Source organism: Eptesicus fuscus, chromosome 6 (genome assembly GCF_027574615.1).
Source record: "Eptesicus fuscus isolate TK198812 chromosome 6, DD_ASM_mEF_20220401, whole genome shotgun sequence".
Classification (NCBI taxonomy): Eukaryota; Metazoa; Chordata; class Mammalia; order Chiroptera; family Vespertilionidae; genus Eptesicus; species Eptesicus fuscus.
This window is the reverse complement of record NC_072478.1, coordinates 107984134-108003517: the sequence shown is the minus strand read 5'-3', so window position 1 is coordinate 108003517 and position 19384 is coordinate 107984134. Positions and strand designations below refer to the sequence as shown.

At 71.4% G+C, this 19384-nt stretch overlaps 1 protein-coding gene across 1 annotated transcript; it reads right to left on the bottom strand.

Moving 5' to 3' along the window:
- Nucleotides 1-451: 451 nt before the first annotated feature.
- Nucleotides 452-19139, bottom strand: MICALL2 (MICAL like 2). The gene is made up of 17 exons (XM_054717056.1): nucleotides 18829-19139; nucleotides 12398-12446; nucleotides 11699-11840; nucleotides 10955-11121; nucleotides 10116-10216; nucleotides 7627-8289; nucleotides 6288-6556; nucleotides 5904-5997; nucleotides 4859-5019; nucleotides 4292-4450; nucleotides 3802-3866; nucleotides 3604-3727; nucleotides 3090-3180; nucleotides 2878-2951; nucleotides 1848-1962; nucleotides 1296-1342; nucleotides 452-591 (listed from the first exon to the last, which is right to left on the bottom strand). Exons 1-17 carry the CDS (start codon nucleotides 18969-18971, stop codon nucleotides 515-517), a joined length of 2541 nt encoding a protein of 846 aa, XP_054573031.1. The 5' UTR covers nucleotides 18972-19139; the 3' UTR covers nucleotides 452-514.
- Nucleotides 19140-19384: the final 245 nt, after the last annotated feature.

The window sequence follows — 19384 nt, the reverse complement described above, 5'->3', positions numbered from 1 at the left end:
CCTGACCTCAAGTCCCCGGGATTCCAGCTGAGACCCTCCCCAACCGTCAGCCGGCTCCGACCCGCTGGGACCCACGGGGACCTGCCTGCCGCCCGGCGGGGAGGTTGGTGCTTCGCCGCGGGAACCACCACAGGCCCCCAGGCAGCTGGAGGCGGCCATGGGACAGCCCCCCCTCCCCGGCCCCGCACACGGTGGGGCGTCCGCGGCCGACGGGAGCCGCTCTCCGGGGTCACAGGGGCAGCACCGGGCGGGGACTCGGGTCCGAGCGGCCTGGGTCCCCCTCTCCACAGGCTCAGGCTCAGGCGGGGCCCCCGCGGAGCTGTCAGGGCTCAGCCCCATCCCGTCCCAGCACCCAGGCCAGAGCTGACAGGCCGCCGCCCGCCCGGCCCGCACTCGCCGAGACGCCAGGAACGCGTGGCCAACGGCGACGGAGCCCAGATCGTGTGCTCAGTTTCTTTATTGAGGCCCCTCGGGCCCCACGAGGAGGGGCCAGGGCCCCGCACGCAGCCAGGGCTCACTCGGGGGTCCGGCTCCTGCCCTTCGGGGACCAGATCCTGGAGAAGCGGGACTTGGACTTCTTCCTGTGCAGGTCTGAGGAGGGGCACTCAGGACGCCGCCCAGCTCCGCCCCGGCCCCCGGGCCGTCCTCCGTTCCGGCAGGGCCCACCCCGGGCCTCGGAGCTGCAGGAGCCAGACCCGAACCCGTCCTCGGGAGCACCCGGCGCCCCTTAGAGCCCCACCGCCCTGACCGGCTGCTTCTGGGCCGTCCCCTGAGGAACAAGCCCCCGAGGGTGCGCCTGCCCGTCCTGCACTGAGGGCCACGGAGGCGCCCACCCCCCCACAGCACACTCCCCCCCACAGCGCCCACCCCTCAGGCTCCTCCCCTCGGGCTCCTCCCCTCAGGCTCCTCCCCCTCAGGCTCCTCCCCCTCAGGCTCCTCCCCCTCAGGCTCCTCCCTCCTCAGGCTCCTCCCCCTCAGGCTCCTCCCCTCAGGCTCCTCCCCCAGGCTCCTCCCCCTCGGGCTCCTCCCCCTCAGGCTCCTCCCCCCTCAGGCTCCTCCCCCCAGGCTCCTCCCCTCAGGCTCCTCCCCTCAGGCTCCTCCCCTCAGACCCCTCCCTCCTCAGGCTCCTCCCTCCTCAGGCTCCTCCCATCAGGCTCCTCACCAGGCTCCTCCCCTCAGGCTCCTCCCCTCAGGCTGCTCCCCCTCAGACCCCTCCCTCCTCAGGCTCCTCCCCTCAGGCTCCTCCCCCTCAGGCTCCTCCCCCCAGGCTCCTCCCCCAGTGCAGACGCCATTACCCAGTCTCTGGATCATGGTCTCCAGCATCTCGTCCTCCTCCTGTTCCCTGAAATGCGAACGGGCCTCCTAGTCATCCTCACACCTGGGCCCCCCCTCACCTGGGCCCCCCCTCACCTGGGCCCCCCCTCACCTGGCCCCACCACACCTGGGCCCCCCCTCACCTGGGCCCCCCTCACCTGGGCCCCCCCCACACCTGGGCCCCCCCACACCTGGGCCCACCACACCTGGGCCCACCACACCTGGGCCCCCCCTCACCTGGGCCCCACCTCACCTGGGCCCCCCACACCTGGCCCCACCACACCTGGCCCCACCACACCTGGGCCCCACCACACCTGGGCCCCCCACACCTGGGCCCCCCCTCACCTGGGCCCCCCCTCACCTGGCCCCACCACACCTGGGCCCCCCACACCTGGGCCCCACCACACCTGGGCCCCACCACACCTGGGCCCCACCTCACCTGGGCCCCACCTCACCTGGGCCCCACCTCACCTGGGCCCCCCCACACCTGGGCCCCACCTCACCTGGGCCCCCCCGCACCTGGCCCCCCGTACCTGAGCCGGTCCTCGTCCAGGAAGTCGATGATGTTGCTGCGGTCGTTCACGGTGCTCACGTACTGAGTCAGCAGGGCCTGCTCCCGCTGCCGGTCCTGGGGTGACTTCAGACCCTCTGCAGGGACAGCGCCGTCACAGAGCCCGCCACCCCTCCCTCCTCGTGCGCCAGCGTCCCCTGCAGGAGGGGTGGGGTCTCCGGGGCACCTGGGACAGAGGGTGTGAGTTCTAGGCAACACAGATGGACGGAGGAGAAGGGAGGAAGGACCGTGTGGCCGCCTCACCCAGCCTCGCAGGTTGTCCAGTGTGGAGAGAGGTGTGGACAGAGGTGTGGAGAGAGGTGTGGACAGAGGTGTGGAGAGAGGTGTGCACAGAGAGGTGTGGAGAGAGGTGTGGAGAGAGAGGTGTGGACAGAGGTGTGGACAGAGGTGTGGAGAGAGGTGTGGACAGAGGTGTGGAGAGAGAGGTGTGGACAGAGGTGTGCACAGAGAGGTGTGGAGAGAGGTGTGGAGAGAGAGGTGTGGACAGAGGTGTGGACAGAGGTGTGGACAGAGGTGTGGACAGAGGTGTGGAGAGAGGTGTGGACAGAGGTGTGCACAGAGAGGTGTGCACAGAGAGGTGTGGAGAGAGGTGTGGAGAGAGAGGTGTGGACAGAGGTGTGGACAGAGGTGTGGAGAGAGGTGTGGACAGAGGTGTGGACAGAGGTGTGGACAGAGGTGTGGACAGAGAGGTGTGGACAGAGGTGTGGACAGAGGTGTGGACAGAGGTGTGGAGAGAGGTGTGGACAGAGGTGTGCACAGAGAGGTGTGGAGAGAGGTGTGGAGAGAGAGGTGTGGACAGAGGTGTGGACAGAGGTGTGCACAGAGAGGTGTGGAGAGAGAGGTGTGGACAGAGGTGTGGACAGAGATGTGGAAATGGTCGGGACCAAGCCACTGGGTCACAGGACCCATAACACCCAGCAGCGCACTCCCCCCCGCACCGCGCTCCCCCCCACAGCGCACTCCAGGGCGGCCGGTGGAGGGCGGGGACGCACCCGGTTGGGCCATCAGCTGGCGCAGCTCCCCCAAGATGTCCAGCTGCTGCTCCTCCAGGCGCTGGTCCTGGGCCCTGCAGGGGACAGTGTGAGGCTGGGACAGTGTGAGGAGAAGAAGGAGAAGGGAAAGGAGGAGGAGGAGGAGGAGAGGGAGGAGGGGAGGAGGAGAAAAAGGAGGAGGAGGGGAAGGAGGAGGGGGCTGGGGCCCTCACTTGTACATCAGCTCTGACTCCAGCCGCAGCAGCAGCTGCTTCTCGTGGATGAGCCGGAACCAGTCCACCATGAGCGCGTCCTCCGAGGCGTCTGCGGAGAGGAGCCGGGCTGGCACAGGCGGGCAGAGCCCCGAGGGCGGCCCCAGGCCAGGGGACCCCATAGGCTGGCTTCGGGCAGGGCAGGTGGGGCGGGGTGGGGAGGGATGGGCGGGGCGGGGCGGGAAGGGCAGGGTGGGGTGGGGAGGGGCGGGGGTGGGTGGGGGAGGGGTGGGGAGGGGGCGGGGCGGGGTGGGTGGGAGGGTGGGGAGGGGCAATGCGGGGAGGGGGCGGATGGCAGGGAGGGCAGGGCGGGGTGGGGCGATGCAGGCGGTGGGGAGGGGCGGGGCGGGGCGGGGCGAGGGGGGGAGGGAAGGGCAGGGCGGGGCAGGGAGGGATGGGCGGGGCGAGGCGGGGTCGGGAGGGGCGGGGAGGGGCGGGGCGGGGAGGGGAGGGAAGGGCAGGGCGGGCCGCTCACCCCCCTCAGCCGCCCGCAGGCGCTTCTCCAGGTCCACGCCCCTGCGCTCCAGCGCGTCCAGCTGCCTCTCGATCTGCTGCACCTGCCTCTGGATCTCCTCGGGGGGCAGGTAGTCGGGGTGCAGCTGTGGAGGAAGGGGTGTGAGGGCCATCCAGGCCCGGGGCTGAGCTCCTGGCCACGCCCCCACCGCCTACTCACCTTGACGGGGGAGGTCACCGTCCTGCCAGGGGAGGCGGGGGCGTCGGCTGGACCCAAGGGCCTCCCTGGAGTAGGGGGGGGGGAGCAGGGTGAGTGTCCTGGACCCGGGTCTGACCCCCAACAACTCACCTCCCAGCTCTGTCCCCCACATCTCCTGCAGCCCCCCCAGCTTCCCTGTCTACCCAGCAGGCCCCTGGGCAGAACCCACAGACAGAGCCGCCCTGGCCCCACCCGCCTGCAGGGCAGCGCCCTCAGCACCGCCAGGACCAGCCCTCCAGCGTCGCCAGGTCTGCGACTCAGGCCTGTCCAGCCCCCCTTCCCCCTCCCCTCCCCCAACCGTCCCCCCGAGACCCGCATGGCTCGGCCTCCTGCAGCCTCCTGGACCCGTGCCCTCCCTCCTTCTAGGCCAGAGGCTCCTGTCCCCTTTAAGTCCCCCTTCTCCCGCTCCCCGCGCCCGCGCCCCCGCAGCTACGGCCTGCCCTGGGCTGACCCGGCTTGTCCTGAGGAGGGCGCCTGTCCTTCTGGCCCTGGACCAGGGCTTCCTGTCGCGGGGGGTTGGGCTGAAGCCAGTTGCCAGAAACGTCCAAGCTGGGGGGGACCGCCAGCTTCCTGCGACCGGACGGCGAGGGCTCCGCAGGGGAGGCGGCTGCTGTGGACAAGACAGACCTGACGTGGGGCCAGCAGGCCCGTCACCTCCCCCGAGCGGGGCCACCGCCGGGCCCGCAGCCACGTCAGCAGGGAGGGCAGAATCCTCGGCACAGCCTGGGCCGGCGGCCGCTCAAGGCCACCCAGGAAGAGGGGCTTGACGTGGATGCAGGGGTGACTGAGGGTGGGAACACACTCACTCACACACACGTGTGTGTACAGGCACACGCGTGTTCACCCATGCACACACCACGTGCACGCACCCACTGCCCACCAGGACCCCTCTCCCTCTCCCCTCCCCAGAGCATGGCCCACAGTCCCAGCCCCGGACGCCGCCCCCAGAGGTGACCCCTAGACCGTCCCCTGGCTGGGGCGGGGGAGGTCACTGGACCGTGTTCCTGCTGGGAATTACCTGAGAGGCTGGGCCGGGGGGCAGCGGGGCCCGGTGTCCTGTCGGGCCGCACGGGGGTCAGGGTGATGCAGACGCCCCCCTCGGAGCTCCCAGGGACCTTCTGGGGCGCAGCCCCCACCCTCGGCTTCCCTAGGACCTGCGGCTCCATCAGCTCCGGGGCCCTGGACAGAAGGCAGGAGGTCAGCAGAGAAAGCGGCTGTGTCCCCGCACCCGACACGCCTGAGGCCCACACACCACGAGAGGAAGGCTGCGTGTGGTGCACGAGGCCCACACGCCTGCCTCCTGGGACCCTCCCAGAGCACAGGTGTGTCTATGCGCCCCCCACCCCCCAGGTGGGGCACGTGCTCGGGGTCAGGCCCCCTGAGTGTTCTTGTCCCTCGGCCACTGAGGCCGGTTCACACGCGTGAGGATTCCAGGGCCCCTGATGGACCCACCCAGCCACCTGCCTTCCTGCCTTTTCAATTTTCTGATGGGAACACAGCCCCCTGTCACTCAGGCTGGTGTGAGCCATCCCCTGTCAGGCTGGTGTGAACCATCCCATCACTCAGGCCGGTGTGAGCAGTCCCCTGTCACTCAAGCTGGTGTGAGCTGTCCCCTGTCACTCAGGCTGGTGTGAGCCATCCCCTGTCACTCAAGCTGGTGTGAGCCGTCCCCTGTCACTCAGGCTGGTGTGAGCCGTCCCCTGTCACTCAGGCTGGTGTGAACCATCCCATCACTCAGGCCGGTGTGAGCCGTCCCAGGCTGGTGTGATCCCTCCCGTCACTCAGGCCGGTGTGAGCCAGTGTGAACTGTCCCCTGTCACTCAGGGACAGGCTGCTGTGACCACTCGGGCTGGTGGGAAATGTCCCATCCCTCGGACAGAGCTGGCTTTGGCTGCCTGTGGGTGTGTCGATCGATCGAGGTGTGTTTTTTACCCGGGAGCATTTGTTGAGCACCTACTATGTGCCAGGCCCCATGCAACCCTGGGACACGGGCTCCTGCTCGGCCGTGAGCACAGGGGCAGGTCCAGGCGCAGGAGCCCCCAGCGCGCCCTCTCGCCCCTCACCTCTCAGCCGGGGGCTTCTTCGCCACGGGCTTCAGGTGGCCCCTCCACGCCGCCGGCCCGTCCACCTGGTCCTTCTGGGAGCCGGCACCTGGGCCTGGCGGGGGGAGAGATGAGCCATATTGGGGGGCTCTGGGGAGAGACTGTGGGAAAGGCTGGGCTCCACCATCTTCCCGCAGCCATTCCACCCGCAGGCGCCCCCGCAGCCAGGGCCCGGAAGGAGCGCTGCTGGGAGGCGGGCACAGGCCTGCAGCCCGGCCTCCAGGCTGTGTGCCTCTCAGGGCCTCACCTGCCCCGCTGCCCAAGGTAAGTGCGTCCAGTGAGCCCGCGGCTGCCCACTGTCGTGCAGGGACCACCCCGCCCCGTGCCCTCACTGTGGGCTCTCACCCTTCGCCAGCGGGGCCTCTGGCTTCAGCCTGGAGTCAGCAGCTGCCCGGCTGCCCCCTGAGGGCGCCGCTGAGCTCGTCCTGCCCACCTGGGGCGACATGGATGCCCGTGTGGTGGCGCCCACGCTCGGGGGGGCTGCCGGCTCAGTCCTTGCAGGGGGGCTGAGGGCCGGGGGAGACGCCGACTGTGGCAGCTTGGCCGGTGGACCTGCTCGTGGCCCTTCGGCTCTGGGAAGGCCGTTGGAAGCAGAGGCAGTGGCTGGGGCGGGCCTGTGGGTGCGAGGGCGGGCATCAGGCACGGGTGGACCCAGGAGTCCCTCCCGTGATGCCAGCAGAAGCCCCTCAGCCTCCCTGGGTGGCTGGTCCCAATGCCCACCCTCCTGGGCATTGTCTGACCTTACTCTCCTGCTGAAGGCTGGTGTGCGATGAGGTTAAAATGCCCCCCAAACACATCAGGTGTGGGTGTGCGAGGAGCGGCCGCACCCTGTCCCTCCCTCCCCACCTGCGCAGAGCCGTGGCCCCCGGGCCTTCCTGGCTCGCCCTCCGGGTCCCGTGCCACCCGGGAGCCATGGGCCGCGCTGGCCGGGCAGCAGGAGGCAGTGGGCGGTGTGCCTGCCAGGCGTGGCATCTCCTTACTCGCTAGGTGAGTAGTGAGCTGAATGGTGTCCCCAAACCCCCGTCCACCGGCACGGACAGGCTCGGTGCCAGGGAAAGCAGTGAGGGTGAGGCCACCCTGCATTAAGGGCCCTAAGTCCAATGACTCGTCCTTATGAGACAGAAGAGCAGACAGACAGAGGGACAGACGTGATGACAGAGGCACAGAGGGAGGAGGCGGCCGCGAGCCGAGGGGTGCCCGGGCACCAGAAGCTGGAAGAGCAGGAAGGACCCTCCCCGAGAGCCGAGGAGGGGCCCGCGACACCGCGATCTCCCACCCTGGCCCCAGCGCTGCCCGCACACCAGCCGGGGCGGGGTCAGCGCAGGACATTGAGGACCCCCCCCCCCCCCGTGATGGCATCTGCTCCGTTGTGTGCAGAAGGCGCGGGCAGGGGCGGGGGCGGCTCAGACAGGTGACGCCCGCCCGGGTGTTAAACTGGGGTCCTCAGCAGGACCGAGCCACAAGGGGACCCCCTGGCAGTGCCGCTGTACCCGCCCCCCCAAGGGCATGCAGACGGCAGCCTCAGAGGGTAGCTGTGTCCCCTCCCGCTGCCCACCGAGCACTCATTCTCCCATTTCCCAGATGAGGAAGCTGAGGCTGGAGGGTGCGGCCTCGCCATCCCACCGCTCTGGCCTCCGGGATCCCCATGGGCAGACGGGCACCCCGGTCCTCCCTCCCCACGCACCTGCCTGGCGCCTGGGCGCCCGCGAGCCCGGGCAGGGCCTTGCGCAGACAGCTCAGCGCTTGCTCCCTGCGGTCGGCCTCGGCGGGGGCCCCGCGGTCCGGCCCCGTGCTGGGCGCTCCGGGCGCCTGCAGGAACCTCTCGCGGGCCTGCTGCGTCCTGGAGGCCGCCGGGGTCCAGGCCGGGGCTCCCGCTGGGCCCGCAGGTGCGGGGCCGGCACTGCCCTTGGCCGGGGGCGCGGGCCCTGGGGAGGCTGCCCGGCCTGGCTGCGGGGCCGGGAGGGGGGCCGGGGCACTCGGGGTCGCAGCGGGACGGGGGCTGACGGCCGCCGTGGACGCGGCCGGGGACCACCCTGCCGGGGAGCTGTTGGTCACGTGCGTCCTGGCTCTGCCACCCACGGGGCCCCCGGAGGGCCTGGGCCCGGCTGGGCTCCCCAAGGGGGCGAGGGAGGAGGGGGAGCCCCGAGGGGCGGTGCGCGGGAAGCCTCTGGCCGTGGCGGTGCCCTCCGCGGGCTCCCGGGCCGTCTGGGGGGCGCTGGGGGCCCGGCCCGGCGCCACGGGGTTCGCGGGGGCGGCTGCGGGGCGGTGGCTGGAACAGACGAAGCCGCCGGGCTCCGCCGAGGGCCGGTAGGCGCCGGGGCGCAGCGTGTTGCAGCACAGCCGGCACCTGGGCGGAGGGCGGCCGCTGGCGTCACGTGACCGGAGCCCTTCACGCAGCAGCCGCCTCCCCGCTGCTCCGGCCGGTCCGCTCCCCCGGGGGCGGCGAGGGGGGCCCAGGCCGCGTCCGGGCCCTCACCACAGCCCCCCCACCCCCACCCCCACAGCCCCCCACCCCCACAGGCCCCCCCACCCCCACAGGCACCCCCACCCCCACAGGCCCCCCCCACAAGCCCCCCCCCACAGGCACCCCCACCCCCACAACCCCCCCACACAAGCCCCCCCCCACAGGCACCCCCACCCCCACAGCCCCCACACTCCCACAGGCACCCCCACCCCCACAGCCCCCCACCCCCCACAACCCCCCCCCACAAGCCCCCCCCCCACAGGCACCCCCACCCCCACAACCCCCCCCCACAAGCCCCCCCCCCACAGGCACCCCCACCCCCACAGCCCCCCCCCACAGCCCCCCACCCCCACAAGCCCCCCCACCCCCACAAGCCCCCCCACCCCCACAAGCCCCCCACCCCCACAGCCCCCCACCCCCACAGCCCCCCACCTCCACAGCCCCCCCCACTCCCACAGGCCCCCCCCACGCACAGGCTCCCCACCCCCACAGGCCTCCCACCCCCTCATACAGGCCCCCCCACCCCCACAGCCCCCCACCTCCACAGGCCCCCCCTCCACAGGCCCCCCACCCCCACCCCCACAAGCCCCCCCACCCCCACAGCCCCCCACCCCCACAGCCCCCCACCCCCACAGCCCCCCACAACCCCCCCCCACAAGCCCCCCCCCACAGGCACCCCCCACCCCCACAGCCCCCCCCACAGCCCCCCACCCCCACAGGCCCCCCCACCCCCACAGCCCCCCACCCCCACAGCCCCCCACCCCCACCCCCACAAGCCCCCCCACCCCACAAGCCCCCCCACCCCCACAAGCCCCCCACCCCCACAGCCCCCCACCCCCACAGCCCCCCACCTCCACAGCCCCCCCACTCCCACAGGCCCCCCCACGCACAGCTCCCCCCCCCACACGGCCTCCCACCCCCTCATACAGGCCCCCCCCCCCACCCAACAGCCCCCCACCTCCACAGGCCCCCCCTCCACAGGCCCCCCCACCCCCACCCCCACAAGCCCCCCACCCCCACAGCCCCCCCCCCCACAGCCCCCCACCCCCACAGCCCCCCACAACCCCCCCCCACAAGCCCCCCCCCACAGGCACCCCACCCCACAGCCCCCCCCCCAGCCCCCCACCCCCACAGGGCCCCCCACCCCACAGCCCACCCCCCACAGCCCCCCCCCACCCCCACAGGCCCCCCCACCCCCACCCCCACAAGCCCCCCCACCCCCACAAGCCCCCCCCTCCACCCCCACCAGCCCCCACCCCCACAGCCCCCCCACCCCACAGCCCCCCACCCTCCACAGCCCCCCCCCCCGCCAGGCCCCCCCCCCCCCCCCCCACAGGCCCCCCCCCCACAGCCCCCCCCACCCCCACCCCCACCCCCACAGCCCCCCACTCCCACAGGCCCCCCCACCCCCACAAGCCCCCCACCCCCACCCCCACAGCCCCCCCACCCCCACAGCCCCCCCACCCCCACAGCCCCCCCACCCCCACAGCCCCCCCCACCCACACAAGCCCCCCACCCCCACAGGCCCCCCACCCCCACCCCCACAGGCCCCCCCTCCACAGCCCCCCCCACCCCCACCCCCACCCCCACAGCCCCCCACTCCCACAGGCCCCCCCACCCCCACAGCCCCCCACCCCCCCCCCCACAGCCCCCCCACCCCCACAGCCCCCCACCCCCACAGGCCCCCCCACGCCCAGCACAGGCCCCACCTGAAGCAGCCGCGGTGGTACAGCTTCCCGTCCGCCAGGTGTCGCTGCACGAGGTGCACGTGCTGCCCGCAGACCCCGCAGGTGCTGCTCCCCGCGCCGCCCTGGGAGGGACCCGGTCTGAGCTCCCTCGGCCGCCCCCTCCCCCTCCCCCGCCCCCTGAGGGCGGCACAGCCCGGGGAGCCGAGGCCACAGAGCGGCCAGCCATGCCCAGGCCAGCGGGACGCAAGTTCAGGGTCTCCAGCCTGGCCGAGGGGACGCGGCTGGAGGCTTGGTTTGGGGTTCCTGAGGAGCTAGGACCCCCAAAGTTCCCACCCCAAGGCGCAGAAATCCAGTCCAACTCCGAATGTCGGGGCCCAGCCCCGGGAGCCTGGTGTGCGGGCCGGGGGACAGCAGGGGGCGCCCGAGCACACGGTATGGCCCCTTCAAGGCTCCGCCTCTGGAAAGGGGGGCACAGCTCCCTGGGGGGGCCGGCCCTGGAGGGAAGGACGCACCCACTTTCTCTCCTGGACCCACGGGAGAGGGAGCAGCCGGAGTGAAAACCACTCGGAGCCCAGATACGTCTGGGTTCAAGATTCGAGCTCAGCTCAGCCGGCGGGGGCCTCCCTGGGCCTCAGTTTACCCGTCTGCACAATGGGGACCCTATCCCGACCACACAGGACGGAAGGAACTCGGGAGCCAGTCCCCGTGGGCTCCTGGTAAACGTTGCTGAGGCTGGGCTGGGACCCCCCCCCCCCCCGTCCCCCCGGCACGGGTTCAGGGGCAAACTCAGGCCTCCCAGCCCCCGCGGGGAGAGCCCGTGGGAAACCGGGAACCAGAGGGCGGGCGGCGCGGGCGCTTACAGCCTTCAGCGGGGGGCCCTCTGCGCCCCTGTCCTTCGGCTGGACCACGGCGTTGGTGCTGACCGGGGACAGCGGCAGCCCCCGGGCGGGCGTGGGCGAGGCCTTCTTCCCGGACGGCTCCTCCTCGGCCTCGGACGGGGGCCTCTTCACGCCGGCCAGGCCCCCAACTGGCAGGAGACGCAGGGTCAGGGCCGCCCCCGCCTGAGCCCTGGGAGATGTGGGTGCCCAGCTGGGGCCTGGGATGGGGGCGGGGGTGGGAGGCAGCTCCTGCTGGGGGGGGGGCGGGGGGTGCAGCCCAGCAACAGCCAGCGCCACCAGCTGGGCCTGGACTCCCCCCTCCCGCCCGGAGCCCCTGCTGGGTCAGGAAGGGACTTTTCTGTTTTTGCACAAAGTGGGATGGGGAGGCGGGGAGGCGGGGAGGCGGGCTGGCCCCAGCCCAGAGCCCAGAGCCATTCCGGGGATTTCTAAGGCCGGGCCGAGGAATGTGGGGAGCACGCAGCACGAAGCCTGGGCCAGAATGGCGGCTGCCTCCCCCGCCCCACGTCAGACCCAGTGGGGGACATCGGAGCAGCCTGGGAGCCCTCGGGTCCGCCGGGCTGTCCAGGCCCAGGGAGGGGGGGAGGGGGGAGCCTGCTCTGAGCCGGGTGCGGGAAGGACGGGTCCTGGGCCCCTGGGAGGAGTCCAGGGAGCTGCCCTCGCCCGTGGGCAGAGGGGGTGCCCGCCAGGGGCCGCGCGGGCACTCACTGGGCGAGCGGCCGTGGAAGTAGTTGTAATACTGCGACACGTAGGTCAGGACGCTCAGCCGGTCCGGCACCTTCAGAGCCACCATGTCCTCGGCCTCCAGCAGGGCTGGGATCCCCAGCTGCTCCTCGGCCACGCGGAAGGCCTGGGGAGGGACGGTCAGCAGGGAGCGGCCTGGCCACCAGCTCACCCCGAGGTGCCAGAAGCAAGAACCCCACTGGGAGCCAGAGAAGTCTGGGCCCAAGGTTCCAGCTCGGCCTGTGTCCTCCCTGGGCCTCAGTTTACCCATCTGCGTAATGGGGATCATGTCCCGACCACACAGGACGGAAGGCGCTCGGGAGCCAGCCCGTGGGCTCCGGATGTCAATGCCCACTGGGGCACGGAGCCCACTTTGCCGGCTGGGCCGGGGAAGGCTCGCCTGGGACCACCGCCCGCAGCACGGCCGGAAGCAGCGTGTGCGGGACCCTGGCAGCCGCTGAGAGGCTGGGCCGGGCGGGGTTCCAGGGTGAGGAGCAGCCGACGGCCCACCCAGGACCCACGGGGCGCTGCCTAGGATGAGGAGGGTCCAGCACCCCATCCTCCCAGAGGGGAAGAGGGGAGCGGGGGTCACGGGCTGGGCACAGCCACGCAGCTCGACAGGGACAGCCCCCTCCACACGCCGGGACTGGCGGACTGGCGGGTGCGGGCAGGACGGGGACTCACCAGCTGGTTGTTCTCATAAACGTTCTCCTTCCTGAGAGCGTCGAAGTTTCTAGAAGGTAAACATGCAAAGCAGCTCAGGCCCGGGAAGCAGGGCTGGGAGGCCTTGGAGGACGGCCTGCCCGAATGGGGAAACCGAGGCGCGTGTGCGGTTTTCCGGAGAAGGAATGTGGTCGCCGCAGCCTCAGGAGGGCAGGGCCAGCCAGCACCGGGGCGCCTGGGCCCTGCTGGCCGGCACAGCCAAGCCCAGCCCTGAACCGAGGGCACAGCTCAGAGGCCTGCTGTGTCCCGGGAAGGGAACTCAGGTGGACGAGGGGGCTCCAGGGCAGCACAGCGACATGAATGAGGGACAGAACTCGGCCACGCCCACCTTGATCCCCAGGCCCCGCCCCTAATTCCCACTCAGTGGTGCTCACACCCCCACATGCGAGCAATGCCCACCTCTCACGGATGAGGAAACGGAGGCACAGAGAGGCTCGGTGACTTGCCCGAGGTCACACAGCAGAGAAGACCAAAGCCATGGCCCAGCGTCCCGGGCAGCTAAGGTTCGACCAGGTGGGCGTGGTTTTTAAAATACATATTTCCATTGATTTCAGAGAGGAAGGGAGAGACAGAAACATCAATGATCAGCCGCCTCCTGCGCGCCCCACACTGGGGATTGCGCCCACAACCCGGGCCTGGGCCCCGACCGGGAATCAGACCACACCCTCCTGGTTCCTAGGTCGATGCTCAACCTCCGAGCCAGGCGGCCGGGCTGGGTGTGGTGCTCAGCGCCCACCAGGTGCCCCCCGCCCCCCAGGGACAGACCCTCGTCCTCGTGGCTGAGAACAGGAGGGTCCCGTCGCCAGGCTGCCCGGAGCCCCTGGCGCCCCCAGAGGAGGCTGGTCACACAGGTCTGTCTGTCTGCCTGTCTGTCTGTCCAGGGGGCTGTCTGTGGGGCGCGAACGGCACCCCCGAAGCTTCAGTGTGACCTGATGGTTCTGGAAGCTTCGCACAGGGAGAGCCGGGAGAGCGTGGGTCTGACTCCCGCAGGGTGAGCCCCGCTCCCGGCCGCAGTGACCCCGCGGGGGACCAGCGCCTGCGGCCGGCAGGTCTCCGAGGGGCAGCCGAGACCCGTCACGACCTGGGCGGCCGGCCGCCAGACGGGGACACGGAGGCCGGGCCGCGGGGGGGGGGGGGATGCGGGCGGCGGCTGCCTGCCCCCTCCCCGTAGGGGCCCTGCCGTCCATCAGCCGGCCCGGCGCTCCCGGAAACCCCCTTTCCGCCCGACCACCCCGCAGACAACGCGTTCCAGATGCCCAGACCGCCCGGCACAGAGGCGCTTTGTGCGCGGGGCGGCGCGGGCAGGTGTCTGGTGGACAGACGCCGGAGGGGCGGGAGGTGGGCGAGGGGCGTGGCAGCCCAGCCCGCACCCACCGTCCACCTGGCTCTACCCTGGCCACGCCCACGGGCCGCGGAGTGAGGGTCCCCTCCACCCCCCAGGGGCTCCCCCACCGTCCAGTGTCTGGGCTCGGAGCCCCCGCCCCCGCCCACCCCTTTGAAAGCTCAGTCCCCCACCCCCCCCACCCCCGCCCCGCGCAGACCTGCCCGGGTCACGACCTCCTCCGAGGTGCCCCCTGGCCTGCCCGGGTCACGACCTCCTCCGAGGTGCCCCCTGGCCTGCCCGGGTCACGACCTCCTCCGAGGTGCCCCCTGGCCTGCCCGGGTCACGACCTCCTCCGAGGTGCCCCCAGGCCGGAGGCAGGAAAACAAGTTCTGTTTTGTCTCCTAACAAGCGGGAGGGTCTTCACAGAGAAAATCACGAATGAGGTCACTGGGGTGCCCGATCCCAACGGCCGTGTCCTCACGGAGAGGGAACTGGGACGGAGACGCGCAGGGGAGAGGCCGCCGCCAGCCAGGACGGGGCCCCAGGAGGCCCCGGCCCCGACACCCGACCGGCAGGGCCCATCGCTGGGGCCCCGGCCCCGACACCCGACCGGCAGGCCCATCGCTGCTCAGGAGTGCCGGCCGCGGGGCGTGGTCAGGCCGGGCTGGCCCTTGGGGAGGGGCCCGCCCCGTCCAGGCCTTGCTGGGCCACGAGGTTCTGGCGCTCGGAGAAGGGCCAGGCATACAGCTGGTGCCCCATAAATGCTTACTGAGGGAGCGTTCTGTTGGCCGTCACTTGCTCTTACTTTTTCAAAAAATATATTTTTATTGATTTCAGAGGAAGGGAGAGGGAGAGAGAGAGAAACATCCGTGATGAGAGAGAACCATCACGGACTGACGGCTGCCTCCCGCACGCCCCCCACTGGGGATCGAGCCCACAACATGGGCATGTGCCCTGACTGGGAATCGAACCATGACCTCCTGGTTCCTAGGTCGACGCTCCACCGCCGAGCCCGCTGGGCTGGGCCACTTACGCTTTCAACACCGATGAGTGACGAGGAGCGAACCACCCACAGCCCCCTGGGTCCGCATGGCCTCTGGCAATGGCTCGCCTGGCCGTGCCCCCTGCCTGCCTCCCATGGCCGCCCCCTGCCTGCCTCCCATGGCCACAGCCGACCGACCGACCCGACCGGGACTGCAGGCCGCTGAGGGGCCACCTCCTGGCCCAGCGCCTGGGGGCTCCGGGCCTGTGTCCCTCTAAATTCCTGGCGAGCTGACCTCACGCTGTTTATTTCCTGGAACCAAATGCAGCCCTGGGGGGGCGGGGAGGGATGTGGGGGGCGCTGGGGCTGAGTGAGGGGGGCAGACAGAAGGGAAAGCGATTCCCGAGCCTCCTCCAGGCACCCCCAGCCCATCTGGAGTCAATCCTGGCGTGAAGGGAGCAGGGGGAGGGGCAGAGGGGCGGACAGAAAGCTGGGGGTGGACGCACAGCAGAGAGAGGTGGCGAGAGGGCTCCAGGGAAAGTGACCCCAAGGCAGACACCCTGGGACGGACACGGGGAGAGGGTGGCCTGGAGGGACGAGGTGCCTGAGGCCCCGGGCAGGCCGGTCCAAGGCCCCCCTTCTTGTACACGGTGGGCAAGTGAGGCGCCTCAGCGACTGCCCAGCTCAGGCCTCCCCAGGCCGGCACGACCCTGATCACTGCCCAGCCCAGAGAGGGCCCAGCCAGAGGGGTCCGTCCTGGGCTGCTCCGGTGCCCGGGTGGGGGTCTCGGGGGCGATGGGCCCTGGGCCGTCCCCAAGGAGGGGGGCCGGTCCATCCTGGAGGTTCTGGCCGGAAGGCTGGGCAGCAGGCCCTCAGGCGCGGACAGAAGGCCTCTGTCCCCAGGCCACTTCCTGCTGACCTCATGCGGGAGGGACGGTGCCGCCTCAGCTTCTGGGGGGGCTCCTGGGAGTCTCCGGACCCAACAGCAGGCGAGTCTAGAATCGTGGTCATGGAGCCGCCCTGCCTGGCCCTGGGCCCTGACCCCTCCGGGCAGGGACGGACCAGGTCACCACCACGGCTGGGATATGGAGGCCCGGCGACCAGCAGCCGCGTCCTGACCCCCACTCGGGCGGGCGTCCACAGCTGCTACAGACGGCCCCGCCGGCCTGGGCTGCCCGTGCTGGGCGGCACCGGCTCAGCTGGCTGCTCACCTGGCCTCACGGGGAGACAGACCTCAGGCCCTGGCCCCCCTACAGCTGCGGGGTGGGCACAAGCCTGTCCCCCAACAGCAGGTTCACCCACGCCTCCCAGGGCCCCCGAGGAGCCACCAACGCAGGCCGCATGGCCTCCCGGAGAGCCGCACATGAGCCCCGGGCCCCGGCGGGCGGGCAGAACCAGCGGGAGCGTCCGGCGCGTCCCCACCTGGCTGGCCCCGCCTGCGGCTCCTCGCGGCCGCTCTCCTTCCGCCAACCCCAGAGGAAGCGGCTCCCGTGTAGCAGGAAGGACTGGGGTGGAACAAAGGGACTCGGAGACAGGATGTCCCCTCGGGCTGCAGAGGGTCTCACCGGCCGGGAGGGGTGGCCTCTCCCCGCGGGTCCTCCAGCCCCTCCGCGCCCTGCACCTCTGGGGGCCGGCGGGCAGCCCATCACTTCCCGGGGAGATGCCCTCCCAGCCTTGCCCAGAGGCCCTGAGGGGTCCGAGTGGAGGGAGGGTGTTCAAGGCACAGACACGGGCACAACAAAGGGCTCGGGCACGGGACACGCGTGTGCCCACTCGCATGTGCACACCCCCCGCCCCCAGCTGCTCCGTCAGCCAGCACCTATGGAGCCACACCCACCAGGTGCAAACCTGCGCTGCTTCCTGGTCCTGCCGTCACCAATGACCACACGCGGGCAGCTCGGAACAACGCACACCCATCCCTCGCTCGGGCCAGGCGTCGCCCGGTGAGCCCGCCGGGGGCTGGTGCAGATGCTGCTCTTTGTCCCTCCGGCTCCTGGGGGCTCCCAGCGCCCTCAGCTTGTGGCCGCATCACTCCAACATCCGCCTCCGTGGTCACAGGGCCTCCCCCCCCCCCCCCCCGCCCTCTGCACTCGCACCTGCACAGCCCCTGCTTCCAGACAACTACCGAACTCCTACCATATCTACGGAGCCCCAAGTGCAAGCCCTTATCTCTAGACCTCCAGCTGTGCCGATATCCACCGAGCACCTGTCACGGGCCAGATGCCAGGGCTGGGGACACAGCGGTGAACAGCAAACAGACGCCCCACCTTCTGGAGCCGAAAGTCCAGTGGGCAGATGGACCGCAGCCGAGTCAGCAGCCAGCAGGCCACGGCCGAGGGCCGGAGGGCGCCTCCTCCTCCCCGCTGCCCTCCCCGCGCGGGAGTTGCCTGGAACTTTCCTTCACTCACGCTCACTGTCTGCGGCTGAAACCCTCTCCCTGAGGCAGGGCCAGGGCCGCCTGCACGGACGCAGTGCTGAGCGTGGCAGGCCCTCGGCGGCCAGGCAAGCGGCTGCGGGACTCCGGCCATGCCAGCTCTTTTTTTTTTTTTTTTTTTAATATATTTTATTGATTTTTTACAGAGAGGAAGAGAGAGGGATAGTTAGAAACATCAATGAGAGAGAAACATCGACCAGCCGCCTCCCGCACACCTCTTACTGGGGATGCGCCCGCAACCAATGTACATGCCCCTGACCGGAATCGAACCCGGGACCCCCCAGTCCGCAGACCGACGCTCTATCCACTGAGCCAAACCGGTTTCGGCCATGCCAGCTCTTATACATGCCCAGGTGTGCGAGCCCCTGCTCACCCGCAGGCAGCAGTGCATGTTGGGACAGGCTCACACAGACACACACACACACACACGCACGCACACACGCACTGGGCCTTCAACCCCAGCACAGCTGGGAAGCTCCCGGGGCCCAGAAAGACCCCAAGTCTCCAGTTACATCCGTGTGGCTGCTGAGGCTGCGGAGCCCCCAGACAGCGGCACCAACTCTCCCTCTGAGCGCAGAGCCTCCCGCTGGCCTGGGGGGTCTGTGTGGGCTCGGACCCCAGCCAGCCTGTCAGGACCTGCCTGCCCCTGCGGGACGCAGCCTGCCCGCCTCTGCTCCCTCAGGTCCCTCTCCCGGTCCCCACCCCACCCCGGCCAAGCTCAGCTTCCGGGGTTCAACGTGGAAGCACATTCTGCCCCCACAGCGTCTGCCTCCCAGGGTGACAAGCACCTCGCTGGGCGGGGAGCAGCGGCCCCAGGAGGCCCCACAGAGGACCCTCGGGAGGGCAGAGGGGTTCCGTGGGGACCTCCTTCTCAATAGGAGACGGCGGCCCGAGGCAGGGCGTTCAGGCCCGGCCCTGGGAGCACAGAGGGCATCTGGGCGCAGGGGAGGGGCCCCAACTGCAGCCCTGACTGCCCGACCTGCTCGGTGACCTGCACAGGGGTCTCGCCTCAGGCCTCAGTTTCCCCATCTGCAGTGCAAGCACCCGAGGGCTGCCTCCCCTCTCCCCGCACATGCGCTCCACCCCTTCCCAGCCCTCCCGCTCCAGCCTGGACTTCGCAGGAAACGTGTGGAACGCCCGGCCCTTTCAGACGGCCCGGCCTTCCCAGCGCCCCCGCGGGCGGCTCTGCAGAGGGCTGAGTCCAGAGCTCTGTCTGGCCAGCCGGGCCCAGTGAGTAACGGGGCAGGGGGAGGGGGGCAAGGCTGGCACCCCGGCATGGCCAGCCTCCCTGCCTCACTTCAACACCCCGTCCCCTCCCCTGCCCACCTCCCCTGGCTCCCAGGAGTGGGGGCTGCCTCCAGCTCACCCCTTGTCACCCTAGGGTGCAGAGGCCTGACAACGGGGGGCGGGGGGGCGCTCGGGCTTCCTGCTCGGCGGGGGCCCCTCCCCCTCGGTGCCCCAGCGGCTCCTCGAGGAGCCTGGACAGGCGGGGGAGGGGCAGTGCCACACACGGAGCCCAGGGACCCAGCCCCCGCTGGTGGGCAGGCGCAGGGAGGCGGCGGGAGGGCGGTGTGCCCGGAGGACAGAGCCCGAGCGGCCTGAGTCACGCCTGGCTCCGCCGCGGGCGGGAAACTGAGGCCGCGGGCACTCACAGGAGGTCGGGCCGGTGGCGGTGCAGGATGGCGCAGAAGGCCAGGCCGTCGCGGAACGACGTGGTCATGTTGGTGATGCTCACGTCCCGGTAGCCCTCGCACTGCTGCCGGCACCACTGCTGCAGCGCCTTGATGGCCGCCATGCGGGCAGCGGCCGCCGGGCGCAGGGGCCGGACGGCGCCTCCGGGCGGACGAGGAGCCCGACCCCGGGCCGGGCGGACGAGGAGCCGGATCCCTGAAGCGGGAGGACGAGGGGCAGGATGCCCGAGCCGGGAGGACGCGGAGGGGGCCGTGCAGCCGGCGGGACAGCGGCCGCCGGCGGAGTGCAGCCCGAGTCCCCGTCCGCCCCGGGCCCGGCCCCCTCCGGGCCCGCCCCCCCCGACAAGCCCCGCATTGGCTACGGCCTCGATCAGGCCCGCCCCTTCCAGACCTAGGCCCCGCCCCCTCTGGGTCAAGGCCCCGCCCCCACAAGGCCCCGCCCACCCCTTGCAGCCGCGAGTCAGGGCAAAGGGGGCGCCCGCCCTGGGGTGCCGGCCTCCGCTGCTCCCCCGGAGGC